Source organism: Sus scrofa, chromosome 14, assembly GCF_000003025.6.
Source record: "Sus scrofa isolate TJ Tabasco breed Duroc chromosome 14, Sscrofa11.1, whole genome shotgun sequence".
NCBI classification, from domain to species: Eukaryota; Metazoa; Chordata; class Mammalia; order Artiodactyla; family Suidae; genus Sus; species Sus scrofa.
The window spans coordinates 55603280-55628543 of record NC_010456.5 but is presented as its reverse complement, the minus strand read 5'-3'; the positions used below and the strand labels follow the sequence as shown (position 1 = coordinate 55628543).

Here is a 25264-nt window from a genome sequence, read left to right as displayed (position 1 = left end):
AGCTCCGATTAGACCCCTAGCCTGGGAACCTCCATATGCCGCGGAAGCGGCCCAAAGAAATAGCAAAAAAGACCAAAAAAAAAAAAAAAAACAAAACAAAACTAATTCTTAAAAACAAAATGCTTATTCTTTAGAATATCTAAAATTAAATCTTATAAATCAGTCTCTTATTAAATGAATCTTTTCAAAGACCATGAGTAACCAAACTTTTTTAGTTTTCCAAGGGGTGGAGGAGGCAACCCTTGCTTGCCATTCTCTATAAATTCATGGTGATTTGTCCAGGCTTCTTTGGAGAGAAATATTCTCATACTGATAAAGAGAGAGAGATTAAGAGGCATAATAAAAGTTTGGATGACACAGTGTGTTACTACACTTAATTTTCTCTATTAGAACTAAAATAAACATAGAGAATTTATTTAGGCAATAAAAACATTTCATATTTTATAGCAAAGCAATAAATATTGGAAATACTTCTTTATCTAAATATATGCTAAAGACCTTCAAATATCACAAATCAAAATGCCTAGTGTGTTGCAGTATTATTCACAATAGCCAAAAGGTAGGAACAACACAAATGTTCATCAAGAAATGAACGGATAAACAAAATATGGTATATCTATACAATGGAATACTATTCAGCCACAAAAGTATGAAGTTCTGACATATGCAACAACATGGATTAACCTTGATATATTATGCTCAGGAATTCCTATTGTGGCTCAGCAGTAACCAACCCAACTAGCATCCATGAGGATGTGGGTTTGGTCCCTGGCCTTGCTCAGTAGGTTAAGGATTTGGCGTTGCTATTAGCTGTGGTGTAGGTAGCAGATGCGGTTCGGATCCTGCACTGCTGTGGCTATGGTGCAGGCTGGCACCTGCAGCTCTGATTCTACCCCCAGCCTGGGAACTTCCATATGCTACAGGTGCAGCCCTAAAAAAAAGCAAACAAACAAACAAAATGTTATGCACAGTGAAATAAGCCAGACACAAAAGGGCAAATACTATATGATTCCATTTATATAAAATATTTAGAATAGGCAAATTCATAGAGATACAAAGTAGAATAGAAGTTACCAGGATCTGTCGGGGTGGGAGGAATAGAGAGTGACGGTTATAGAGTTTCTGTTTGGGGTTATGAAAAAGTTTTTAAAATAGTGGTGATGGTTGCACAACATTGTGAACTTAATCATGCCACTGAACTGTATTCTTTAAAATGATTTAAATGGCAACCTTTATGTTAAATATATTTTAACACACACACACACACCACACACACACACACACACACACACACACACACACACACACACAGAGAGTCTAAAAAAATGACCAATGGTCTACTTTCCCTTGTAGAATATTGATTAGGAGAGATTATCCAAATAAAGAATTAAGATATAGGAAACTCAATATGCTAAAGAAATATAATTTAGATGATAAACTCATCTTTTACATAAGTAGGCTCTTTTAATTTAACATTTAATATTTAATAAAGTAACAGATGGGATAGTAAGGTACCCATTTTTTTTTTAAGTCATTGGCTATATATCCATAAAAGATACTGATGTAGGCGTTGGTAACTGTAAGACATAGCTACTGCATGGTGTAGTCCTTCAAAAAAAGAACATTTAAATGTGGTCCTGCACCTCTGGAAGTATGATGTAAAACCTGATAGGTAAAGAATTACCCTAGAAAGGCAGAGGGGGAGGGAGTGGGAGGGACTAGGAATGTGGGTTAATAGATGCAAACTAATGCCTTTGGAATGGATAATCAATGAGATCCTGCTGTACAGCACTGGGAACTATATCTAGTCACTTATGATGGAGCATGATAATGTGGGAAAAAGAATGTATATATGTATGTGTGACTGGGTCACTGCTGTACAGTAGAAAATTGACAGAACACTGTAAACTGGCTATAAGGGAAAATAAAAATCATTATAAAGCTAAAAAAAATCACCCTAGAAGATCACCCCAAAACTTGGTCTACCACAAAACCAACTACTCATCTGCCAAAGACTGTAAGTATATATACAAAAAAATTGAGGCCCTTATTAGCCGATACCACATTGCTTTCATGTATAATTTAATATATTAACTAAAAGTCAGAAAGTTGGGCATTCTAGAAAAAAATCTTTATTCTTCCTATACATTTTCATCAAAATTAAAGTAAATTGGAGAACCACCCCTTGCTCTGAATATTATATTACCTTTATAGTGCCACTAGCAACACAGGATCAGGCTATGAACCCTAGTTGCAATGTATATATTTTGACAGAGTGGTGAACAATTTAAAAATATACAGAAACCATCTGCTACAATATTTACACAGTTTGATAAACTTCCCATTATCACTATAAAAGCCACATCCCATGATAAGTCCTAGGAAATTAGGATCAGGAGGAATGAGCTTGCCAGCATATCTTCAGCCCCAATACAGAAATTTTTGAGATTATATATGTGTATGCATATATGCAAATAGAGATGCACACATATATATATTTACCTTAAATTTTGATTTTAAAGTTACTTGGATGGTTCTCAAGATTTTTGGTAGGCTAAATCTAATAACTTTCTTCACTTCTTGGACTATGAGAATAGGAGAATGAAATCTAGTTTGGGTCACTAAACATAAATTTGTCCTCTTTTTTAAAAAAAATTCTTATTATGCTTTCTAGATACCAAATGCTCTTTAAGACTCTTCTTATATATGCATCAAGAGGCCTCAAACAAGTTGAGAAGCCCTTTTTGTTCAAATCAGAAAGAAAGTTCTAGCTGTTACTCTATCACACAGTGCATACTACCTGGGGAGACCTCAACATCCTACTAATGAGTTGGTAACTGTGAGCAAAAGTCCCTTGGTTTCTTGTTCCCATATGACTAGCTGATATAATGTCACAGACAAAAATCACTACTGGCAGCAGGAAGGTAATTAATTTCACAGCTCCCTCAGGTTCAGTCCTAACTCCCAAGTGTTACCAAAACACAAATAGTAGAGAACTCTATATAAATAACCATTGCATTATTCTCCAAGAGTCCCTCCTGATGTGACATACTAAAAGCTGATAAAGTACAAATCAAGGAAGAACAATTAGCAGAGTCATCAATTAATTGCCCACACTTATATTTACCTAAGTCAACTATTTAAGATCTTTCCCCTTAGTGATGATGACTAGGAAAGAAACATGTTTTTGTGACATTAATTTATAAGTGGAGGCTAAGATTGGCAAATACCTCACATCTGAAATCTTTAATCACGACTGAAAACATTACTTTTCTTGAATACAAGAATGAATGAATGTTTTGTAAAAACAATACTCTGAGAGGTATCTTAGGTATAGGGAACAATATTCAGACTTTGTTCCAGGTCCCTGGAATAGAGCTCCTAAAACCCTTGTTAACTTACTGTCTTTTGTACGCTGATGAGATGCTTCCTTGGGGGAGGCCCTAGACAGCTTTAGGGTGAGGGCTGGTCACCAGAAAAACCTACCTGATTGACCGCTGAGTTAGAACGTACAGCACCTCCCACTTCCGGGGAGGGGAGAGGGCCTGGAGCTTGAGCTCAGTTCCTAATGGACTAGGATTCAATCTTCCTGTCTACTTAATGACACCTCAGAAAAACCCTGAACATCAGGCTGAGGAAAGCTGATGAGCACATTTATGTGCCAGGAGGGTGGTGCACTCTGACTCCACAGAGACAGACTCACTGGACCTTTCTGTACCTTTTCTTCTGGCTCTTCATGTCTATCCTTTGTAATGAACTATAGTGTTTTACTGAGTTTTGTGAGTGGAACCTACAGGAGGGGTCTTGGGACTCCCACATGTGCTACCTTCAACTAGTTAGTGTCACTACTGAATTGCATTGTTGGACACCCAATTGGTGTTTACAGAACTAGAGAACTGTTTGGTGTCAGGAATAAAACAAATGATATGAAAATTGCAAGCAAAGGATAAAAGACCGCTGACTGTAGATGTGTCAAAGATAACTGTACTGAGAGGACAAAAAGAAACAGTTTTTCAAAGGATCCTTTCAATTAATGGAAATATAATATAAATGGAAAGTTAATGAGCTTTTCAACTGTTCTTTCCTACTGGATGCATTAAGTTTTTAAATATGCATACGAGAAAAAACAAAAACTCAAAGCAAGCCCTTTGATTAGGAGGTATATCCCTGTCTGGTAAATTTTGGGCAAATTATACCTCCATTTCCTATTCTATACTACTCTCCTGCAGGAAATAGAAGACATATTCAGAGCTGATCATCTACTGATGCTTTTCCTTTAGTCAGGAGAAAGGTAGCAAAGTTAGCAGTTAAAAGCAGAAGCAAAAGGAGTTCCTTGGTGGCTCAGTGGGTTAAGAATCCAGCATTGTTGTTGCTCTGGCTTGGGCCCCCAGGCCCGAAAACTTCCACATGCTGCAGGCGTGCACCCCCTCCCAAGAAAAAAGGAAAACAAACAAACAAAAAATGGTGGGAGCAAAAGCATATAGAAAAACAAAAACAAAAACTAACTCGAGGAGTTCCCATCATGGCTCAGTGGTTAACGAATCTGACTAGGAACCATTAGGTTGCGGGTTTGATCCCTGGCCTTGCTCAGTGGGTTAAGGATCTGGCGTTGCTGTGAGCTGTGATGTAGGTTGCAGATGCAGCTCAAATCCCATGCTGCTGTGGCTCCGGTGTAGGCCGGCAGCTACAGCTCCGATTAGACCCCTACCCTGGGAACCTCCATATGCCGCAGGAGGTGGCCCTAGAAAAGGCAAACAGACAAAAACAAAACAAAACAAAACAAAAAAACAACAAAAACTAACTCAAATGCAATCTTTAATATATAACAGAAAGAGTTAAATTATGACAATAATTGCATAGGTAGATGTTTAAATTGATGGACTAATCTTTGACCTTACTGTATTTTGATATGCATGCTAGTACCTAAGTATTTAGATCTGGCAGGGACCTGACAGATGTAATACAACAGTTTTATTATGATGTAATCAGTGAGCTGAATGCACTGTTAGTGTGATCACCTGTGCTTTGGTTTTGGGCTAGCTCACCTGAGTCACACACGGTGGCAATGTCACCTGTAGTCTCACTGGCAGAGACAGCTGTGACAGGGCTTTTGTGTCCCGCCAGACTTTGTACGTAGCACAACCTGAAAGACCAAAAACATGAATTTATATGTAGTTATTAAATATAATTATACTTCCTTATTTCTATAATGCTTTTCCTCAGTATGTATGTACCTATTATTTTTAAGGCATTCCTAACTATATTCCTAATTGATCTTTTAATTCAGTAATATTACAAAGGCAAAGCCTGTATTTCATGCTTAAAAATTTTTAATGGAAAGATAACATTTTAGTGCATCTATTTCTCACAGTAAGGGCTATTGGCTGTGTTAAAGTTGGAGCTTTTCTGTACCTGTTTAAGTCCCATATGATGCAGGTTCCATCTCTGCTCACACTTATCATTATACTGTATGGTTTGCAAACAAATAAGCTGGTTATCTCTTCGGTGTGCCCATAGAGATGTATCTGAGACTCCATTTCTATCTCTGAGGGCTAGAATTAAAAAAAAAATAAGTAAAGGATAAGATAAAAACCACGATATAAGGTAATCTAGCATTATATCTCAAAAATAAAAGCAACCCGAGTGACTCAAACATTCTTCTCAAACATATCATTTTTTAACCTAAGTTCAACTTTTTCTAAAGAGTAAAACTAATTAAACATGAAAAACACTTTTTTTTTTTTTTTTTTTGGTCTTTTGTTGTTGTTGTTGTTGCTATTTCTTGGGCCGCTCCCGCGGCATATGGAGGTTCCTAGGCTAGGGGTTGAATCGGAGCTGTAGCCACCGGCCTACGCCAGAGCCACAGCAACGCGGGATCCGAGCCGCGTCTGCAATCTACACCACAGCTCACGGCAACACCGGATCGTTAACCCACTGAGCAAGGGCAGGGACCAAACCCGCAACCTCATGGTTCCTAGTCGGATTCGTTAACCACTGCGCCACGACGGGAACTCCCCAAAAAACACTTTTTAATTGACCATAACTTCATCAACTAATAAGCTTTTCATTTTTGTATATTCTTTTCCAGTCTTTGGCCAAATACACATATGTTTTTATAGCTGTGGTTACTGTCATACAAATAATTCTCTATTTTGTATTTTATGCATCCTACCAGAAGCATTTTCCATTTTTGACAGTATCTTCAAGATTACTTTAAAGTGTTTTAATATTCTGTACAGTTTCTACACCAGAATTTACTTCAGTATCTTTTTTTTTTTTTTTTGCTTTTTAGGGCTGCACCCACAGCATATGGAAGTTCCCAGGTTTGGGGTCGAATAGGAGCTATAGCCACTGGCCTACACCACATCTATAGCAAGGCCAGAACCGAACTGCATCTGTGACTTGCACCACAGCTCACGGCAACACAACACTGGATCCCTAACCCACTGAGCGAGGCCAGGGACTGAACCTGTGTCCTCATGGATACTAGTCAGATTCATTTCTGCTGAACCATGATAGGAACTCCGCTTCAATATCTTTTATGGACAGGCATTTTAAATTGTTTCAAATTTTCTCAAAATTATAGATGCCATAATTAAATTCTTCATGTACACATGTTTTGTTCCTTCTCTAAGTCACTTCTTTAGAATAAATTTTGAGAATCCTACTAGTAGATCAGTGAATATTAATAATGTTATAGTTCTTGACAGTGTATTTTGCAAAGGCTTTTCACCGATTCATAATGCCTCCAACAGCGATGTACTGGTCATCAATAGTTGTGAACTGGTTTTCTAAATCAAAGGTTCCAAGGTCCACATTGGCTCACAGACGTCCACAGGGTCTAATCTTTATTTTCACTAGGTTAGCTGTTTATTGTCATAAGGTATTTCAATACTTCAAAAATATGGAAAAGTAAAAAGAAGTATAATAAAAAGCTGCATACTGACTACTCAGTGCCTAATTTAACGTTTTGTGTAATCAGCTTATTTTTAAGATTAAGAAAACACTAAACACTACATAGTTTGTGTACTGTTTCATATCTTATTTCCTCTCCTTTATCAGAAGTTACTATTAACTTGATTTCTGTATTTGTTTCCCATGTATGTAGAACTTAGGTTCTACTGCATATTACTATAATAATAAACAACACACTACATTATTTTCCATGTTGATAAACTTTACATATACGGTGTTATTCTTTGTATATCCGTTGCATCTTGCCTTTTTGGATCATCATTGTTTTTTGAAACATATCTGAGTTGATAGCTGCAGCTCATCTATTTTTAAGTGCTTTATGGTCCAGTGTTTTATTCACATGTAAACACATATTGAAAGACTCAAATGACCAGGCGATACCAGTTTTACATTCTTCCTTGGAACAACTGGCTCAAGCTGTGCAGCAGTGGCTTCTATTTAGCAAGGACATGTGACCTTCAACTGAACACAATCACAGCAACCCGATGGCTTTGAACAAGGGCAAGAATCCTGGTCTGGGCCCCTTCTGGTTCTCCTCTGTGACCCTCCCCACAGGGCCATGGGGATGTGCCAGAACCCTTTCAGGTCATGCTTCTCTGTCCCTGGGACCAAGGAATTCCCTGTCCAGAAAGGCCTGAGCCTGGTCCTTCTCTACTTGAACTCTGTAGCATTGAGTTTGTGACTCAACTCTAATTCTGAATCTGTCAAGTTTTAAATGACAATCAAGGTAATTTAAATTGCATTTCTCTTATAAAAGTTTAACTTTTTCACATATTCATTTTTTTATCTGTAAATCTGCGTGCTTGTTTTTTCATTTGTTACTACCAATTTGTAGAAACTCCTCTATCTGTGGAATAGAATGCAAGTATCTTCCTTGTTTCTGCTGGTGAACTGGATCGCCATGCTAGTCTAGGGATGCCTGACCTGAAGTCCAGTCTTGAGGATCCTGGACAACCCAGGAGATTCCCAACTGGGCTGTAATTTCAGGCAAGGGTGGGTCCCATCTGAATCATCCTCACTCTCAGAGACCAGACTTGTGGAGAAGGGCCTCCTTGGGACTCCCCAGCTTGTTCTGTCCCTTGTTGTTTTGTTTTGTTTTATTAAAAAAATTTTTAGGAGTTCATGTTGTAGTGCAGTAGAAATGAATCCGACTAGGAACCATGAGGTTGCGGGTTCGATCCCTGACCTTGCTCAGTGGGTTAAGGATCCAGCGTTGCCATGAGCTGTGGTGTAGGTCACAGATGTGGCTCAGATCCCAAGTTGCTGTGGCTGGGGCGTAGGCTGGCAGCTACAGCTCTGATTAGACCCCTAGCTGGGACTCTCCATATGCCGTGGGTGCAGCCCTAAAAAGACAAAAGATGAAAAAAAAAATTTATAGTTGCACCTGAGGCATATGGAAGTTCCCAGGCTAGGGGTCAAACTGGAGCTGCAGCTGCCAGTCTATGCCACAGTCACAGCAACACCAGATCCAAGATACATCTGTGACTTATGCCACAGTTTGCAGCAATGCCGGATTCTCAACCCACTGAGTGAAGCCAAGGATTGAACCCACATTCTCATGGTACTGGTCAGGTTCTTAACCCTCCAAGCCACAACAGGAACTTCTTTGTTATCTTCCATTCCTCTCACAAAAGGCTGTCCAAGGACAATGTCAATATTCTATTGTAAACACATATTGAAAGACTTGACAAATGGCCACAAGGCTAAAACACATATATATATGCATGTGTATGCATTTTTTTTTTACTTCATGACTATGAATAATATTTATGGGATAAATACAAGATAGGTACTCTATAGTGGCTGTTGAAATTTTATAGACTTTGCATTTTAAAATGATTGCAAGTATGGAGTTCCTATTATGGCTTAACTGGTTAAGAACCCAACCAGTATCCATGAGGATGTGGGTTTGAGTTGCCACAAGCTGTGGTGTAGATTGCAGATGTGGCTCGGATCTGGTGTTGCTGTGGCTGTGGTGAAGGTTGGCAGCTACAGCTCTGATTCAACCCCTAGCCTGGGAACTTCCATATGCTGTGGGTGTGGCCCTAAAAAAAAAGATAACAACAAAAAAAAGATTGTAAGAGTTAGTGTTACTAGATGATTCCCTGACAGATCAGAAAATAATTTCCATGGGTAGAACTGTAATCTTGTGCTGCCTACTTCTTAAAATGTTCCTGAATGATGTATTACTACCTTGGATAAACTGCATATATATTCTCCTACCACCATCAATTTAGAGAACAGAAATATAGGTGTTCATTAATACAAAGATGATATGGCCACATTATTGAACTAGTGAAAAAATGACTCAAGATGAACTGTTTTAAAATCAGTTATCACTTTTAGAAGATATTCTTCTCTAATATGTAAATGGCTTATAGATAATAGTTCCTTATAACTAATCAATTTATTCATCATTACTTAATCATATCCTACATGGCACTTGGGAGCCTGTCTTTTGTCTCTGTTAAAGCCAAGACAAATGAGAGCATGAGTACTTTTAGAACCATGGCATTCCATGGGTTGGGAGAATGGAAACTAGTGAACATGAGGTTAGCTTCCTGCAGCTTCGGGGACCCCAAAACAATGGTTCCCAAGAAAAAGCAACAATATCTACAAAAACCCAAGTAATCTTCCTTCAGATAAACAGTGATAAAATCACATAGCTAACCATATTTTTGGACATGGTTTAAACAATAACTGTTAATCTCATGACTTGATTACCTATTACTATTAATACTTAGGAGAAAAAACCCCTTATACATGAGTTGGAAAAAAAAACCACTTTCAGGCAAATAAAGAAATGGGGAAGGTAGATAACATAAGACTTTACAAGCCTATGATAACTTCAAACTAAAAGAAGCAGACGTCTTGCTATATCCACACGATAAGAGCTACACCTTTGATCTGCTATTTTAAAACTATGCTGTCCACAGTTACTCCTGTACCGACAACCTAATCTTTTTTTTAACCAAAACTGTATATGGTGTTTGTGTACAATTAAAAATTTAGGAGTTCCCTGGTGGCCTACTGGGTTAAGGATCTGGCATTGTCACTGCTGTGGCTGGGGTTGCTGCCATGGCACAGGTTTGATCCTTGCCTAGGAACTTCCATATGTTGTGGGTGCAGCAAAAAATTGTTTTTTTTTTTTTATTAGTAATTATAGGGAAAAGGGAAGTAAGGAAAACTAAGAACAAGGCTGTTCAAAGTTTGGGGAAAAGCAAGGGGAAATAAAAAATGAAAGAAGCAGCTAGTTTTTAAATAAGTGTCTGTGACATGGTACAAATGATCTGAGTATACTAGCAGACAACTGCTCTAGCAGCAGAGGTTAGAGTATATTTGTAGGAAAAGGAAACAGAAGGGTGATCTCAGAAGGTGAAAGGCAATGGCAGCAGGAAATATTAGAGATGTTATAAAATTAACATCCACTTTAGGCCTTTGGGAGTAAAAAGGAGAAAACAGGAGACATTCTGAACGTGAAGGCACTTCTCTGCTTAGATTCCCTCGTGGTCTTTCTATTGTGGCTGGTGTGTAAGAACTTCCCCTCACTGTTTCTCACCTGCTCTTGCCTCTCTCCTCCCAGCATCTTACACCCTAAGCTGCATGTGACACTATCTGCCATCCCCCAGACACCAGGCCTTCGAGTCCATGTTATGTTCTTGGTTTACTTTGCCGAATACTTTTCCCTCATTTCTCCACTTAGTAAAAGGAGCCTGAAAGATCCAGCTCAGGTGTAACTTTTCAGGCTTCTGACACCTGGTGGTCTCTCTTCTGGCTCTTCTGACCTGTGCGTGGATCTTTCTCAGGGTACAACCTCACTGTCCTGCACTGGCCTGTACTGCCCACCTCCTGCTAAGGAGCCTCCCCAGGCCAGCCTGCATCCCTGCAGTGCCTCCTGACCAGTTCCCTCCTTCCCCCATCTCATCTCCCTTCTAAGCAGTTCTCCTTGTGGGGCTCCATAGTGACTGCCTTAAAACCTGACTGGATCATATTAATGATCAATTAATAAACCATTAAACATTTCAAAGGTGCCTTACACTAAGATACAGAAACGATATCATGGTCACATTTGCACCTCAAGGATTATGGCAAAGACCCTTAACAGGAGTTTAAAAAGGAATAAACTTGGACAGAGAAGTAAGGAACCTAGTGTCACCCTATGCTAGGGATACAGGTTTCACTCAGTTAAACATGTATAAAACAATGGAGAAAATTGCAATGGAAAAAAAAAAAAAGCACAGGAAAGTTCCAGACTAGAATGATAACCACTGAATCTTTTTTTTTTTGTCTTTTTGCCATTTCTTGGGCCGCTCCCTCGGCATATGGAGGTTCCCAGGCTAGGGGTCGAATCGGAGCTGTAGCCGCTGGCCTATGCCAGAGCCACAGCAATGCAGGATCCGAGCCGCGTCTGCAACCTACACCACAGCTCACGGCAACGCCGGATCGTTAACCCACTGAGCAAGGGCAGGGACCGAACCCGCAACCTCATGGTTCCTAGTCGGATTCGTTAACCACTGCGCCACGACGGGAACTCCAACCACTGAATCTTTGACGGCACCACAGACCATTGATTCGAGTAAGGAATGACAGTGAATCAAAAGGCGTATTGCATAACGTGTTCTTTACTAGACTGTTTTAATACTTCAACTTTCAAATCTTAAAGATTCAGTAAACGGCTGAAAAAACTTCTCCCAGTAAGTGGCAGAACTCAAGACTGGCTCCTTGCACTTTGCTGTCATTTAATTCACCCAGAGAGGATAGGGATGTTGAACGTTACGAGTTTTGTGCTTCCAAACCTTACAAACACTTGTGGGGTTCTTGTAAGTATCCAAGTTGATACCCAGAATACTGGTGAGCAAGCATCAAAATGCCATGAAAAGGCTTAAACACAAAACATATTATAACTCAAAATACTCTCTCTCTCTGACCTTTACAGTTATTTTAAAAAATTTTCAAGATTCTAATTAACCTAAAACTAGAGTTAGATATTTTAAGAGCTTTTGTAAAGAAGAGATTAAAGTACAAAAAATTTAAGTTAATTTTACACTAAATAAATTATACTTCTTAAAGGGTCTCTTCCCCTCACTGACATGACATCGTCCAAAGCAAGCCCAGGACCTACCGTGCCACTCGTAAATCTGTTCGTGTAGGCTGTGATGACACCGCATTTGCTCCCAGTAAACAGTTGGCAACTGTCAGGTACCCAGGCACAACTAGTCACCTTGAAAAAGGACAAATCAAAGATTATCAACTACCACAAAAAAGTTAAGACCATGAGAAATGTTTCTACTTTTTTTTTTTTTAATGGCCACATGCACGGCATATGGAAATTCCTAGGCCAGGGATCAAACTGTAGCCACAGCTGTGGCAACACCAGATCCTTAACCCAGTGTGCCACAGCAGGAACTCCTGCTTCCACTTTTCTGACAATTATTTTTCAAATACGTGATCACAATACTTAAGGTAAACATTTTGCTTGAAATGATCAGCATGATTCAAGATACAATAATAGAGTATTCTGTAACTTTAAGATGTCTAAAAGCTGTTTCCAAATTAAAATGTATTATGTTGTATATAACTTTACATTTTTCTGTACACACACACACACAACCATTTGTTCCTCAGAAATTTAAACTAAATGACCCAGAATTGACTAGATTCAAGGTTTAGTGAGTGTGTGTGTGTGATGCATTTACCTGATTTTTACTTTTCTTTCTTTCTTTTTCCCTGTGTTTGATGGGGAAACTTGTAAATAGTACATGTAAATAGAGGTATTGCTCCTAACAGTTCTGAAGGTTGTGAAATAGAAGGAAAGAAAACATGGAGGAAAAAGTCTGGTATTATTCCACTCGGATTATAAACCCCTGAGTCCCAGCCACTGAGACACTACTCAAGGTCAACTTAACTCTCTGCTTGGCTTGACAGTCTTCCCCCGAGCACTAGCCGACCCCCAGCTGCTTTGCTCTAGCCCTACATCTCCCGGTCAGTTGGGTGGCAGGACCCACAGACATCACTTCACTAAGAATACGGTGGTCATCAGCCACAGCCCTCAGCCCCTTCCCCCTTTGTGCTACAAAATGTCGTCTGTCTACTGATTTAGAGAAGCCCCTCTGTTTTTAAAATTTCAAACTGCTATTTGTGGGATTTTCCCCCAGCCCTACAAATGTGTTTAAGTGTCTGCGACTTTAAAAAATGACTTTCTTTGATCCTTTTGATTCTTCCTAACTCAAAATATATCATTAGAGCCTATTGGATCCAATTTTGTTTTTTGAGTTTCTTTCTTGAATAGTCCTATTTATAAAGACTGATATTTCATAATTTCTATCTTTTTTAGAGGTCTTTCAAAGAAAAAAGAAAATGTACTTACTTTTTATATATAGAATAAAGCTCATTCTGTCTTGCACTTACCATATGGGTCTACTGAATTCTTTTATAAACCTAAGTTACATTATAGGATTTCAATAATTTCATTTGTTCTCTATCTTGAAACATTTTGTAATTTCATCATCTTAGGAATTATTTCATTGCTATTATTCAATTATTCCCAACCATGCTAAAACAAAACAAACAAAATAAGAAAATGGAAGAATGAGGGATCTCCCAGAAAGATACTGTAAAATGTGAAATAAATTGTCATCTTTTGTTTTTCTTATGCATTGGTGAAAGAATGCCATCTCTTTTGAGAAAAGACCAGAGGCATTTCTGTAGTATGCTTTCAGCTGTCATTGAACACAGTTGGGAATTCAGACTTTTTCATCTTGTAGTGATAATAGAAAAAAGAAGAAAACTGAGAGGAGTATGTTTCACAATTATGAGATCAATCAGAAGATGAAGGCAAAGAGACAGCAGGACTCTGATCTGTAATGAGGATGATGAAATTGAAAGTGATATCTCAGAGTGTGACTCTTCATAGGATAATATCCTAGACAAGAGTTATCAACCTGAGAATTAAGGAATGAGCAATGAAACTGGTATCCTTATCTAGTCATTTGACCAGAAGTACTTGATCATACCATGTTTGCTAAAAGTCTGGATCATCCTGGTTTTTTGCTGTTGGTGTTGGTGTTGTTTGCATTTTGGGGCTGCACCTGTAGCATATGGAAGTTCCTAGGCCAGGAGTCACATCAGAGCTACAGCTGTTGGCCTACAACCACAGCAATGTGGGATCCGAGGTGCATCTGTGACCTACACCACAGCTCACAGCAACGCTGGATCCTTAACACACTGAGCAAGGCCAGGGATCGAACCTACATCCTCATGGATACTAGTCGGATTTCCTACCTCTGAGCCACAACGGGAGCTCCAGGATCATCCTGCTTTGCTAAAACAACTTGTGAGAGTATTTTTTTCATTTTCAATGATGTTTCTCAATTTTACATGGCAGAAATAATTCTGCAGTGCTTAAACTGCTTATTAAAATTTCTAATAAGGTTGTTTTTCATTGTCCTTTACTCTTACTTTTGTTAGTTTACTGGTGAGCCAGATGACAAAAGGCGATGACCTTTTTTTCTGCTTGTATTGAAGGCTGAGCAAACAAGTCATTGCTTTCCTTTCTTTCACTGCCAGAAATACCCCCAAAGTAGCCTATTCCACTTCTAAAATGCTCAGGGAATGGTGATAAGTGTCAGGACACAAGAATAGGCATCAGGTGTTATGTATGCAATCGAAGTCAGAAAACAGTAAAAGAACTTCCTATGGAAAGACAGCCAAAGAAAGCAGGTTTAACACACAATTTAGTACCAGAAAAAGCTGTGGCAGTACTGTATGTGTATGTGTGTGTGTGTGTGACATGCACGTGTGTGTGTGTGGTGTTTTATAGCTTACAAAGTACTTGCACTAACATTGGAGACATTTTTAAAATGGTCAAACTTTATGAGACAGTACTGGGAGTATGGCTATCCCAGTCTTAAAGAGGAGGAAAGATGCTTGAGTCTGCAAAGGCTAAGTTACTTGCCAAAGGCTACGTGGTAAATAATGGAGCTGGACACTAACACAGGTCACAGGGTTTTAGTTAGGCCCAGTGCTCTTTCCACCACATCGTGATGCCCAAATACCTGGTCCATTTAGAAAAAAAAAGGTTAAGAAGATGGCACCCTGGTTACTGAAAATGACACAGTGACAAAAGGCAAGTGAATGGTGAGAAGAAAGAAAGGCTCATTTTGTTTCCACACTATGCCACGAGCTGATGCTGAGTAGGAGATTAAAATACTATCTCAACAAGGTACTGGGTAGAGGAGAAATTCTGGGGCACAGTCAAAACTGAGGTAGTTAGGGAGTCTGTAAGCACCATAAACAAGGCAGATGTCCAGCATCATCAGTTTCCTCACTGCACTAATTGCAGGATATTAAGACTAGCTGCCATCAGGCTGACTCCTTTTTTAAGCATTACATTGAATTATTATAACTTCATAAAAACGTTTACCTGATACTGCTGTGAACTTTGTATAAAGTTTATTGGAGGCTCGCTTTGTTTACTCTTCAACCTTAAAATGTTATCAGCATATCCCCAGCTCAGGATGGCTGACCACTGAATGTCAGTGTTGTTCATGCTTCTCACACCTCAAGAAGGAGAAATAAAAGAATCAGTTGCCACTGCTCAGTTATGTTTGGACAGCCCCCCAAAATGGCAGGTTGAAGGCTGAGGCTGACTTAGCAGAGCATGGTCATTCCAGTGCAAAATCATCTTCACATCCATAAGGTGGAACGATTTGTATTAAATTTCTCTTAAGGAGTTCCCGTCGTGGCGCAGTGGTTAACGAATCCGACTAGGAACCATGAGGTTGCGGGTTCGGTCCCTGCCCTTGCTCAGTGGGTTAACGATCCGGCGTTGCCGTGAGCTGTGGTGTAGGTTGCAGATGCGGCTCGGATCCCGTGTTGCTGTGGCTCTGGCGTAGGCCAGTGGCTACAGCTCCGATTCAACCCCTAGCCTGGGAACCTCCATATGCCGCGGGAGCGGCCCAAGAAATAGCAACAACAACAACAACAACAAAAAAGACAAAAAAAAAAAAAATTCTCTTAAGACATTTTAATAAAAGATACTGATAATCAAGCTTCCTCTATTCGTGTTCTGTGACACCTTTACTTTTAACTTTTAATAATAAATATGAAGTAGGTAATAATTTTCTAGCTACTCCCTTGAAAAATCAACATGGACAACTATTAATATAAGAAAGGGAACATTCTAAGAGTAGGGTGCAACCCTGAGGAGGGATAATTTAGACGTATAACCGCAAAGATTTTGCATGGTAGACCTTCATTTATTAAGGTTCTGTTCTTTTCTCCTGCCCTCAACATAGTATTATGTTCTTTTGGGGTAAAGATTTGAACATCTTGACACCCCTTTTCAGTGTTACTTATACTTTATGCCTTGTTGGCATGTTGAATACAGCTAATGCAGCATAAATAATGTCCTTGAAACTTCAAAGCTTTCAGTGCCTTAAGGTGAGAAAATCTAAGTTCCTAGCATAATACCCAGCATATAGAGAAATAAAACAAGTAAATATTTGTTGAATGAATCAACAGCACACTGAAAATGTAACTTGTAGGTTTCTTTTTGTGTTGTTGAGTATGATGCCAAATGCTGACATTAGTTTTGCAACAAAGAAACTGGGATACCCTTCCTGGATATAAACTAAGGTCCTATGAAAAAGACTGCATTTCACAAGCCTCAGGACCTCTCCAACCCTGACATGATGCCCTGGACTAGGGTAGGTGCTCAATAAGTGTTCCCAGTTTCTCATTACAGCCATACAAGATGCACCTTCTTTTCTTAAAAAAGAAAAATAAACTTCTTTTTTTTGATTAGAACAGTGGATCTTAAACAGGAGTTTTCTAGAAAACTGCTTTTTCAGCATGTGTAGGCTTAGACCCAAGCTATAGAGATTCTGATGCTGTGTCTCCAATGGGATCCAACCGAGTATATTTTGGAAAAAAAGCACCTCAGGAAATTTTGAGGAATAGTCAGTTCTTGAGTAACTGGCCTATTCTGAGCTTAAGATCATTAAAACCATAGCAATTTAGTTGTTACGTTGTATCATGCATGTATAACTAAGCAAAAGGACACAGCTATTTGATGTAACTGGTGCTGGACACTTTGAAGCTGCCGACATGTGACCTTTCATCTGCCAGCTGCACACCCACTCACTCAAGGCCTCTATGAAATGCCGGCAGTGGACAGCTATGTGCTGGGTACAGCAGTGACGCTCACAGTCCCTGGCCCCAAGGTGCTTACAGTCCAATGGATATTTATTTATTAAGCCCTTAGGATGAGACAGATGCTGTGTTAATCATTCCTTATATTATCTCATTTAATCCTTACAGTGAATTACCCTGTAGGTAAGTCCTTTCATTATTCATATTTTATAGATTAAAAGCCAGTATTTGAAAAGCATAAGTAATTTTCTGCAGAGTTGGGATGCAAACTCAGGCCCTGTGCTCCCGAGGCCACTGCCATAACATGGATTATGCCACTTCCCTGGACACACCTGGATTCTGACAAATCCTAAATATTTTCTATGAGGAAATAAAGTGTAACTTGAATGAACACAGCTATTAAGGGCCACTAAAGGCTGGTGACTGTAGTAACACAAATAAGATGAGTTGACAATTACATTGGGCTTATTGAAGTCCTATTGTGCTAAGTGATAATACCAGCCCTTTCTCTCTGCTCAGGAGATATAAACTTCAATCCACTCTACCTTAATTTTTCAAAGGTAAATTATTCACACATTTTGGTACTTTAAATATGATTAGTAGTAAATTATTCATGACACATCTTCATAGCTAAATTGCATCACACTAGTGAGACTAAACCACTGATAATACATTTATGATTACAGGAATTTACCTTATCCTACTAATTCACTAAACGTAGATAAAATGCTTTGCGGCCTCTTATTTCCAGCATCTATAAAGGCAATCTTTCATTTCATTACAGAATTAGGAGTGAGCCTAAAAGAACTGTTGCCCAGCCAGCACAATTAATTCCTTTAAGTGACTGATGCTTGGCAGGGGCCTGGCATCTGTGCACGGCAGTGCTCTACAGTGGAAGAAGGCCATGTGGGCCTGGGAAGCCCAGTACCCAGAACATGAAGCTCAACACTAACAGTGTGGAAGGCTCTGGGGCGTCCAGCCCACACGCCAGCTTCCAGGGAGATCTGTACACTCTTTTTTTTTTTGTCTTTTTTGCTATTTCTTGGGCCACTGCCATGGCCTATGGAGGTTCCCAGGCTAGGGGTCTAATCGGAGCTGTAGCTGTCAGCCTATGTCAGAGCCACAGCAATGCAGGATCCGAGCCGCGTCTGCAACCTACACCACAGCTCACGGCAACGCCGGATCGTTAACCCACTGAGCAAGGGCAGGGACCAAACCCGCAACCTCATGGTTCCTAGTCAGATTCGTTAACCACTGCGCCACGACGGGAACTCCAGGTCTGTACACTCTTGTCAGGACCAGGCAGGTGCCCCAGTCACTCATTTCAGTGCACAGAGCCCGTGCCTAGTCAGCAGGGAGAGTTCTTTTACATTTAGTAAAACATAAAAGAAGGATGTTTGGAAGGATGGAGGGATTACTTGAGTGGAAAATGTGCTAGTTTTCCAGTGTGTAGGTGACATTTAGAAACAAGAGGGCCTCTACTGTATGGTACTTTTCCATGTGCTGCTTTTAGGTGACTCAGTGCACAGGGAGGTGAGAAAAGGGTTGCTTTCCAGACATTCGTATTTTTAAAACCTATTTTCAAAGCTATCATGACTTCCCTGGCTTTGTTTCATTTGTTTTAATCTCATGACTGTATCTGCTTAGGTACTCAATTTGCTGGTCAAATTAGTCTGTCTCTTCTTAGCTTCAAGAGCCTCAAAGGATATATTGTATAGAATTTTGACAATGTTTTTATCTTGAGACATTATTTATTCTTGTCTCCTTCAACTCCTTCTCTCATTTCAGATGACACTGCATTTAATTCCCATTTTTTTTTCATGTAGTATATATATATTTTTTAACCAAGTGGCAGCAGCACCTGCAGCATATGGAAGTTTCTGAGCCAGGGAATCGAGCCATGGCCACTGTAGAAGCAATGCCATGCAGTTATGCTGTGAGCCACAAGTCCTTTATGTAGTACGTTTTAATTCTGATTTTGCATTAAATAAACACAAATTTGAGTTTACTTCTTCACCAAGGATGCAGAAAAAATTAGAAAACAGCAGCACAGATGAGGGGAAACATTCAACTCTAAGGAAAGATAACTTAGGATGACTTGATGTTCATTATGTTTCCTTTACCTTGTTCTTTGCTGTACGTCATCAGAAGACAGAAGTTTCGGGACAAGCCACAGATTGCTCTAGTGGGCAAAGCCTGGAGAGAGCCGAATCTTTCTCCATGGGGCTGGCTGAAGCAGACCACAGGCACTGGAGCACTTGGGGAGCCTACATACTCCCCCCATTTCAAGCCTTTAATCCATGACAAAGGACTCTAAAATTGAGGAAGGTGGAAAGTACAATTTAAAAAAAAGGTAGTAAATAAAGAATTACTTCTAATTTAAATTCTAAACAAAGTAAGAAAAAACAGCCTGATTATAAGCCCTTTGTGGGCAAGGATCATTTCAAAATTTTTCACTTCCCCAGGCTTAGCTTATGGAAATATGTGTTCCTGGCTGCTGGACCCAGTAATGGACAAGACAGATAATGTCCCTGCACTGTGGAGCTGCATGCTAGCTGGGCAGACAGTAAATGCACAGACACAGACTGAAGAAAGTGAAAGGTGGTGAAAGTGCTGTGAAGAAAATCAAAGGAGAGGAAGAAGAATGAGAGTTGACATACGAGGGTGGGGAAGACTGAGGAGATGGCGTCTGAGCAGATACCAAGTGGAACGAGAGAAGACGCTGGGGCCCATCTGGGGTAGGGCCACCAGGTGCAGGGAACAGCCAGTGCGAGGTGCTGAGGTGGGAATGAGGTGGGTCGTACACATCCCCCTGCAAACAGACACACTGCTCAGATCCTTCAGACCCACCAACCAGAAGGAATTAATGAGCAGTAACTCAACTAAATGGTATTTGTGACTTTTCAGGGATGTACTGTTATTTTGACATGTTAAAATAAGAGATTCTAGTTAAAAATAATGATCCCGGTAATAATAATGATGAAAAGGCTTCAAAATCATAGGAGTTAAATTGACAAGTAAACACAAAACAAAAAATAAGGTTTCAACTATGAAACACAACATTGGTGATCCAGGTTCAGTCAAACAACACTGTCCATCATACTGTTTTAAATTTCAGTTTTACTGGTCGTATAAATTTTGTTTGTATTTAACATACAAATTTAATATATGTGAGCTATGAGCATAAAGAATTTACATTTAGTGATCTATTTGTGTTCTACATTTAGTGTATTTAAACAGCATTATTATGAGACAAGGTCTGTGAAAGCCATTTCTCTCAACATAGATCACAGATGACTGTAGGCTGAGATCTGTGCTGTACTTGAGCTCCAACGTCCTTTGTAACCTCTTTCCCTGCTTTTTAATTTTCTGTGATGACCTTCTGCAAACCTTCATAACACTTTAAAATTCAGTCTCCCATCTTATGCTGCTTTTATAATAAAGAACTGAGTTGAGGGTTAGAATACATTTTACTCTTAAGGTTTGCTTGCTTCATTTTTTCTAATTCAAAGTAATTCCTATTTTAAGAGGCAATACTTTTTTTTTTTTTTTTGGCTGAGCCCATAGCATGCAAAAATTCCTGGGCCGGGAATCAAACCCACACCACAGCAGTGACAATGCTGGATCTTTAACCCACTGAACCACAAGGGGACTCCAAGAGGCAATACTTTTTATCATTACGATCTGGAGGCACAAAAAATATATATATAAGGTTTCCCCTTTAATTGTAAACCAAAACATTTACACCTCTGGTCAGTACTTTTGGTGAAAGATGATAATGGGACCATGTGTGCACTGGCCATGTGTGCACTGGCACACGTATGCTCAGACTGTTCTTGAGTCCTGGGTGGTTACTTTCCTCTCTTTGCAACACCTGTTATATCACTGCCTTGTGACCTTTCCCTAGTAATAACCCTCTCCTCCTGTCACTAACACAGCATTGACCACACACAGAACACTGCTGGTAATGCACATGTGTGTGTGCGTGTGCTGGCACACACCTTCAGGCTGGGACCAGGATACTCATTCCCTCGCTCCTAGAGCCTAAGAGAGGCCTGAGGACTCAGGAGTAGAGCCAGTTTTTGCTAATTCTACTGAAATTCAAATGACATACCGGATAGGGAATTTCTTTGACGGGTTCTCTGGTTTCCCTGAAAGCAAACTGCACTAACAACCCCACAGCAGCAGGAAGCTCTCCTTCAATGTTGAGTTTGGATCCAGGTCGGCTCGCGTGGGCTGACTGGAACAGCTGACGAGGGGTTTGGCCGTAGGTTTTTATCATGGTTTCTAGTGCTCGTCTCTGAACTGGATCTTCAACTGCAGAGACATCCATTCCAAAATATGTCTGAGAAGTAAAAGAGCAAAAGAAAACAAGAGACAGGTGAGAAGTAAGACTTGACAAGAACACCAAGGGAAAAACAAAAACTTGTTTGATTTTCTAGGCAATGGTTTGCTCTTTTTCAAGTGGAAAGGATTTTAAAATGTTTTTGGTCAGGTTAATAATCACTAATAGTCTCAATGAGATCAGAATATGAATAATCAATGTTTTTGAGTGGATGAATGAAAATAATGTATCTTGATTGACCGGTGATAATTAGGTAAGTTTATAAAATTGATTTTTAATTTAAAAGAATTCATATAATGGAGTTCCCATTGTGGCACAGCAGAAATGAATCTGACTAATATCCATGAGGATATGGGTTAGATCCCTGGCCTTGCTCAGTGGGTTGGGAATCCAGTGCTGCTGTGAGCTATGGTGTAGGTCACAGGAGTGGCTTGGATCCTGCATTGTTGTGGCTGTGGTGTAGGCCAGCAGCTATAGTTCTGATTTGACCCCTAGTCTGGGAACTTTCATATGCTGCAGATGCAGCCCTGAAAAGGAGAAAAAAAAAGTAAAAAAATAAAAGAATAGTCAGGTAAGACCTCATTTGTCTGCACAGCAAAGGAAGCCACCAGCAAAATGAAAAGACCTACTGAAAGAGAGAAATTATTTGCAAATTGCATATCTGATAAAGGGTTAATATCCAAAATATATGAAGAATTCACATATCCCAATAGCAAAAAAATAAGCAGTTTGATTAAAAAGTGGGCAGAGAATCCGAAAAGACATTTTCTAAAACAGACACACAGATGGTCAATAGGCACATGAAAAGATGCTCAGCATCACTAATCATTAGGAAAATGCATCAAAAGTATAATGAAATGTCACCTCATACTGGTTAGAATAGCTATTCTAGCTAGCATCGAAAGGACAAGAGATTACAAGTATTGGTGAAGATAGGGTGAAAAAAAAGCCCTTGTGCACTGTTGATGGGAATGTAAATTGGTGCAGCCACTATGGAAAACAGTGTGGCGGTTCTTCAAAAAATTAAAACTAGAACTACCATATGATCTAGCAATTCCATTTCTGAGTATTTATTCAAAAACACTAATTTGAAATGATATATGCATTCCTATTTTCATTACAGGATTACTTATAATATGGAAGCAACCTAAACTTGCAATGATGGAATGGATAAAGAAGATGTGGCATATGTATAATGGAAAACTATTCAGCCATAAAAAGAATGAAATCTTGTGACATCATGGATGGACTTTGAAAACATTATACTAAGTAAAATAAGTCAAACGCAGAAAAACAAATACTATACAAATAAGTGAGATCTTATTTATATGTGAAATCTAAACAAACAAAAAACCAAGCTCATAGATAACAGAGAACAGATTTGTAGTTGCTAAAGGTGGGGGTTGGGAAAAATGGGTTAAAGGGACCAAAACGTATAAATTTCCATTTACAAAACAAGTTATGGAGATGTAATGTACAGCATGGAGACTACAGTTTATAACGTTGTATTGCCTATCTGAAAGTTGCTAAGAGAGTTAATCTTAAAAGTCTTCATCACAAGAAAAACATTTTTTGTAACTATGTATGGGGTGGATGTTAACTAGATTTAATGTGGTGATCATTTCACAAATGATAAAATCATTATGTTATATCCAGGAAAGCTGTAAAGTGTAGGTCAATTAGGCCTCAAACTGAAAAAAGAAAAACTAAATGAGGTTTTTCTTTGGTCTTCTCTTTCAGTGAGAATTGATGAAAAATAACCAAGATTTTCAATTAAGTTGATCCAAAATTGCTTCCATGAGCAGATTAGCAGGTGGCTTTGCTTTTCAATAGCTGCCTGACAGGCTTTGGTCAGAAAGCTAGAGTCAAGAAAGTAATCAAAATCATTTCAGGTGGTCAGTAAAATCAAGAGAGACAACTGCATTTAGTAGCTGTATGGCAATATAGGGTCTGAAGAAAAGAAGAGGTCCCTGCACCACCTCAATCTTCTCAATTCATAAAAAAGAGATATTCAAAACCATTTCTATCTGCCAGAAATTATGTGATGGCCAAATGTCCTTTTGCTCTTTGATGTGAATATGCTCAAAGGAAGAGTCCAATTCCTCTCAAGACACAATGGCTGATTTCTCTGGATGACTTTCTGTTGCTAACTCACATACACCATCCCGAAGATGTCCATAAATACCAACTGTTGAGATGTACCTCCTTATATACATAGACACTGGTAAGGAACCTAGATTTTTGAAGATCTATACCTCTTCTCTTTTCTGAGCTGAAGAATCGGAGTCTAAACACTAGTATCACCGAAATCCAAGCAAAGTCTTTCTGATTTCCATCCTGTAAGCTCAAAAGCAACACATCCATGCTTTATTTACCACCAAGGATTAAAAAAAAAAATAGACTTCATGTATAATACTAAATTACTGAAAAAGTCTTTTGTCCAAAGTGATACACAGGAAAAGGCAAAAATGAAATTAAGATACGATATTGCTAGGTAGTGTAACAGAGTATTATTTAGGTTCTAATGGAAAATTTAAGTGAATCTGAAAGAGCAGCAATAAAAATTCCAAGCTCTTTAATGTAAAGGGTGTTATTACACTTTTCTTCTTAGTGTTGTCACCCCTTAGAGTCAGATGGAGAGTGATGTGCACTTACTTTTTTATTTTTAAAGCTAGCAGTCAGTAGCTGGTACCAATCTGTCATGTTTTGTGCATCCTGATTATACAATTTAGCTTTTAGCATTTAATCAGTCACAGTAAATTTCATTTACATATCTATATAGAACATTCTATAAATGCCAAAGTTTCAAAGATTCTTCAGAAGTTAAATAATCTTCAACACCTACTCCCCTCACCACTACCACAAGGGCTCAAATACCAGTTATGAATGCTTACCTAAGCATGGTCATTTATTCATTTATTTATTTATTTGGCTGTGCCTACTCATGCAGAAGTTTGTGGGCCAGGACCTGAGCACTGAATCCTTAACCACTAAGGCCACTAGGGAACTAACTCCATGCAGGGTCAGTCTTAATGGCTGCTTTATTTAATATACTCAGACATTCAAATGAAGATTGGCATAATCCTATAGATGGGACTCTTTTAAGGAGTTCTCTTGTGGATCAGAAGGTTAAGGATCCGGCATTGTCACTGTAGTGGTTCTGGTTGCTGCCTGTGGTGTGGGTTTGATCCCTGGCCTAGGAACTTCCGCATGCCACCAGTCCAGCCAAAGAAAGAAAAAAAAAAATAAAAACAGTTTTTTTTACATTCTGTAGTATCAGTTTCTAGTGAACCCCATATATTGGTGAATGATGAATTAAGATCAAAAGGCATGTTTAGGAGTTCCCGTCGTGGCGCAGTGGTTAACGAATCCGACTAGGAACCATGAGGTCGCGGGTTCGATCCCTGCCCTTGCTCAGTGGGTTAACGATCCGGCGTTGCCGTGAGCTGTGGTGTAGGTTGCAGACGCGGCTCGGATCCCGCGTTGCTGTGGCTCTGGCGTAGGCCGGTGGCTACAGCTCCGATTCAACCCCTAGCGTGGGAACCTCCATATGCCGCGGGAGCGGCCCAAGAAATAGCAACAACAACAACAACAACAACAACAAAAAAAGGCATGTTTACATTCCTTTATAAAAAGGTAACATTTATTTGTATTTAATTGGGTGGTAGAGATTACCCTGTATGAGTTTCTTCCTTACTTATGAGGTTGTTATTACTGTTCATATTTTATAAATTTGTACATTAAGGTATAGAGAAGTTAAGATCACACTGCAGGTCACACAGCAAGTGGTAG

At 39.3% G+C, this 25264-nt stretch overlaps 1 protein-coding gene across 9 annotated transcripts in view; it reads right to left on the bottom strand.

The window, feature by feature from the left end:
* LYST (lysosomal trafficking regulator) overlaps positions 1-25264 on the bottom strand; it is a 200849-nt gene that overhangs the window by 5468 nt on the left and 170117 nt on the right. For 7 of the 9 annotated variants that reach the window (XM_021073151.1, XM_021073152.1, XM_021073156.1 and 4 more), the window contains 6 exons: positions 21242-21472; positions 19251-19440; positions 15398-15534; positions 12098-12196; positions 5413-5552; positions 5046-5143 (listed from right to left, as the gene is read on the bottom strand). In XM_021073151.1, coding sequence (XP_020928810.1) covers positions 5046-5143; positions 5413-5552; positions 12098-12196; positions 15398-15534; positions 19251-19440; positions 21242-21472 — 895 coding nt within the window. The remainder of the gene's footprint in view (positions 1-5045; positions 5144-5412; positions 5553-12097; positions 12197-15397; positions 15535-19250; positions 19441-21241; positions 21473-25264) is intronic. The other 2 variants (XR_002338622.1, XR_002338623.1) reach the window with 1 other exon arrangement.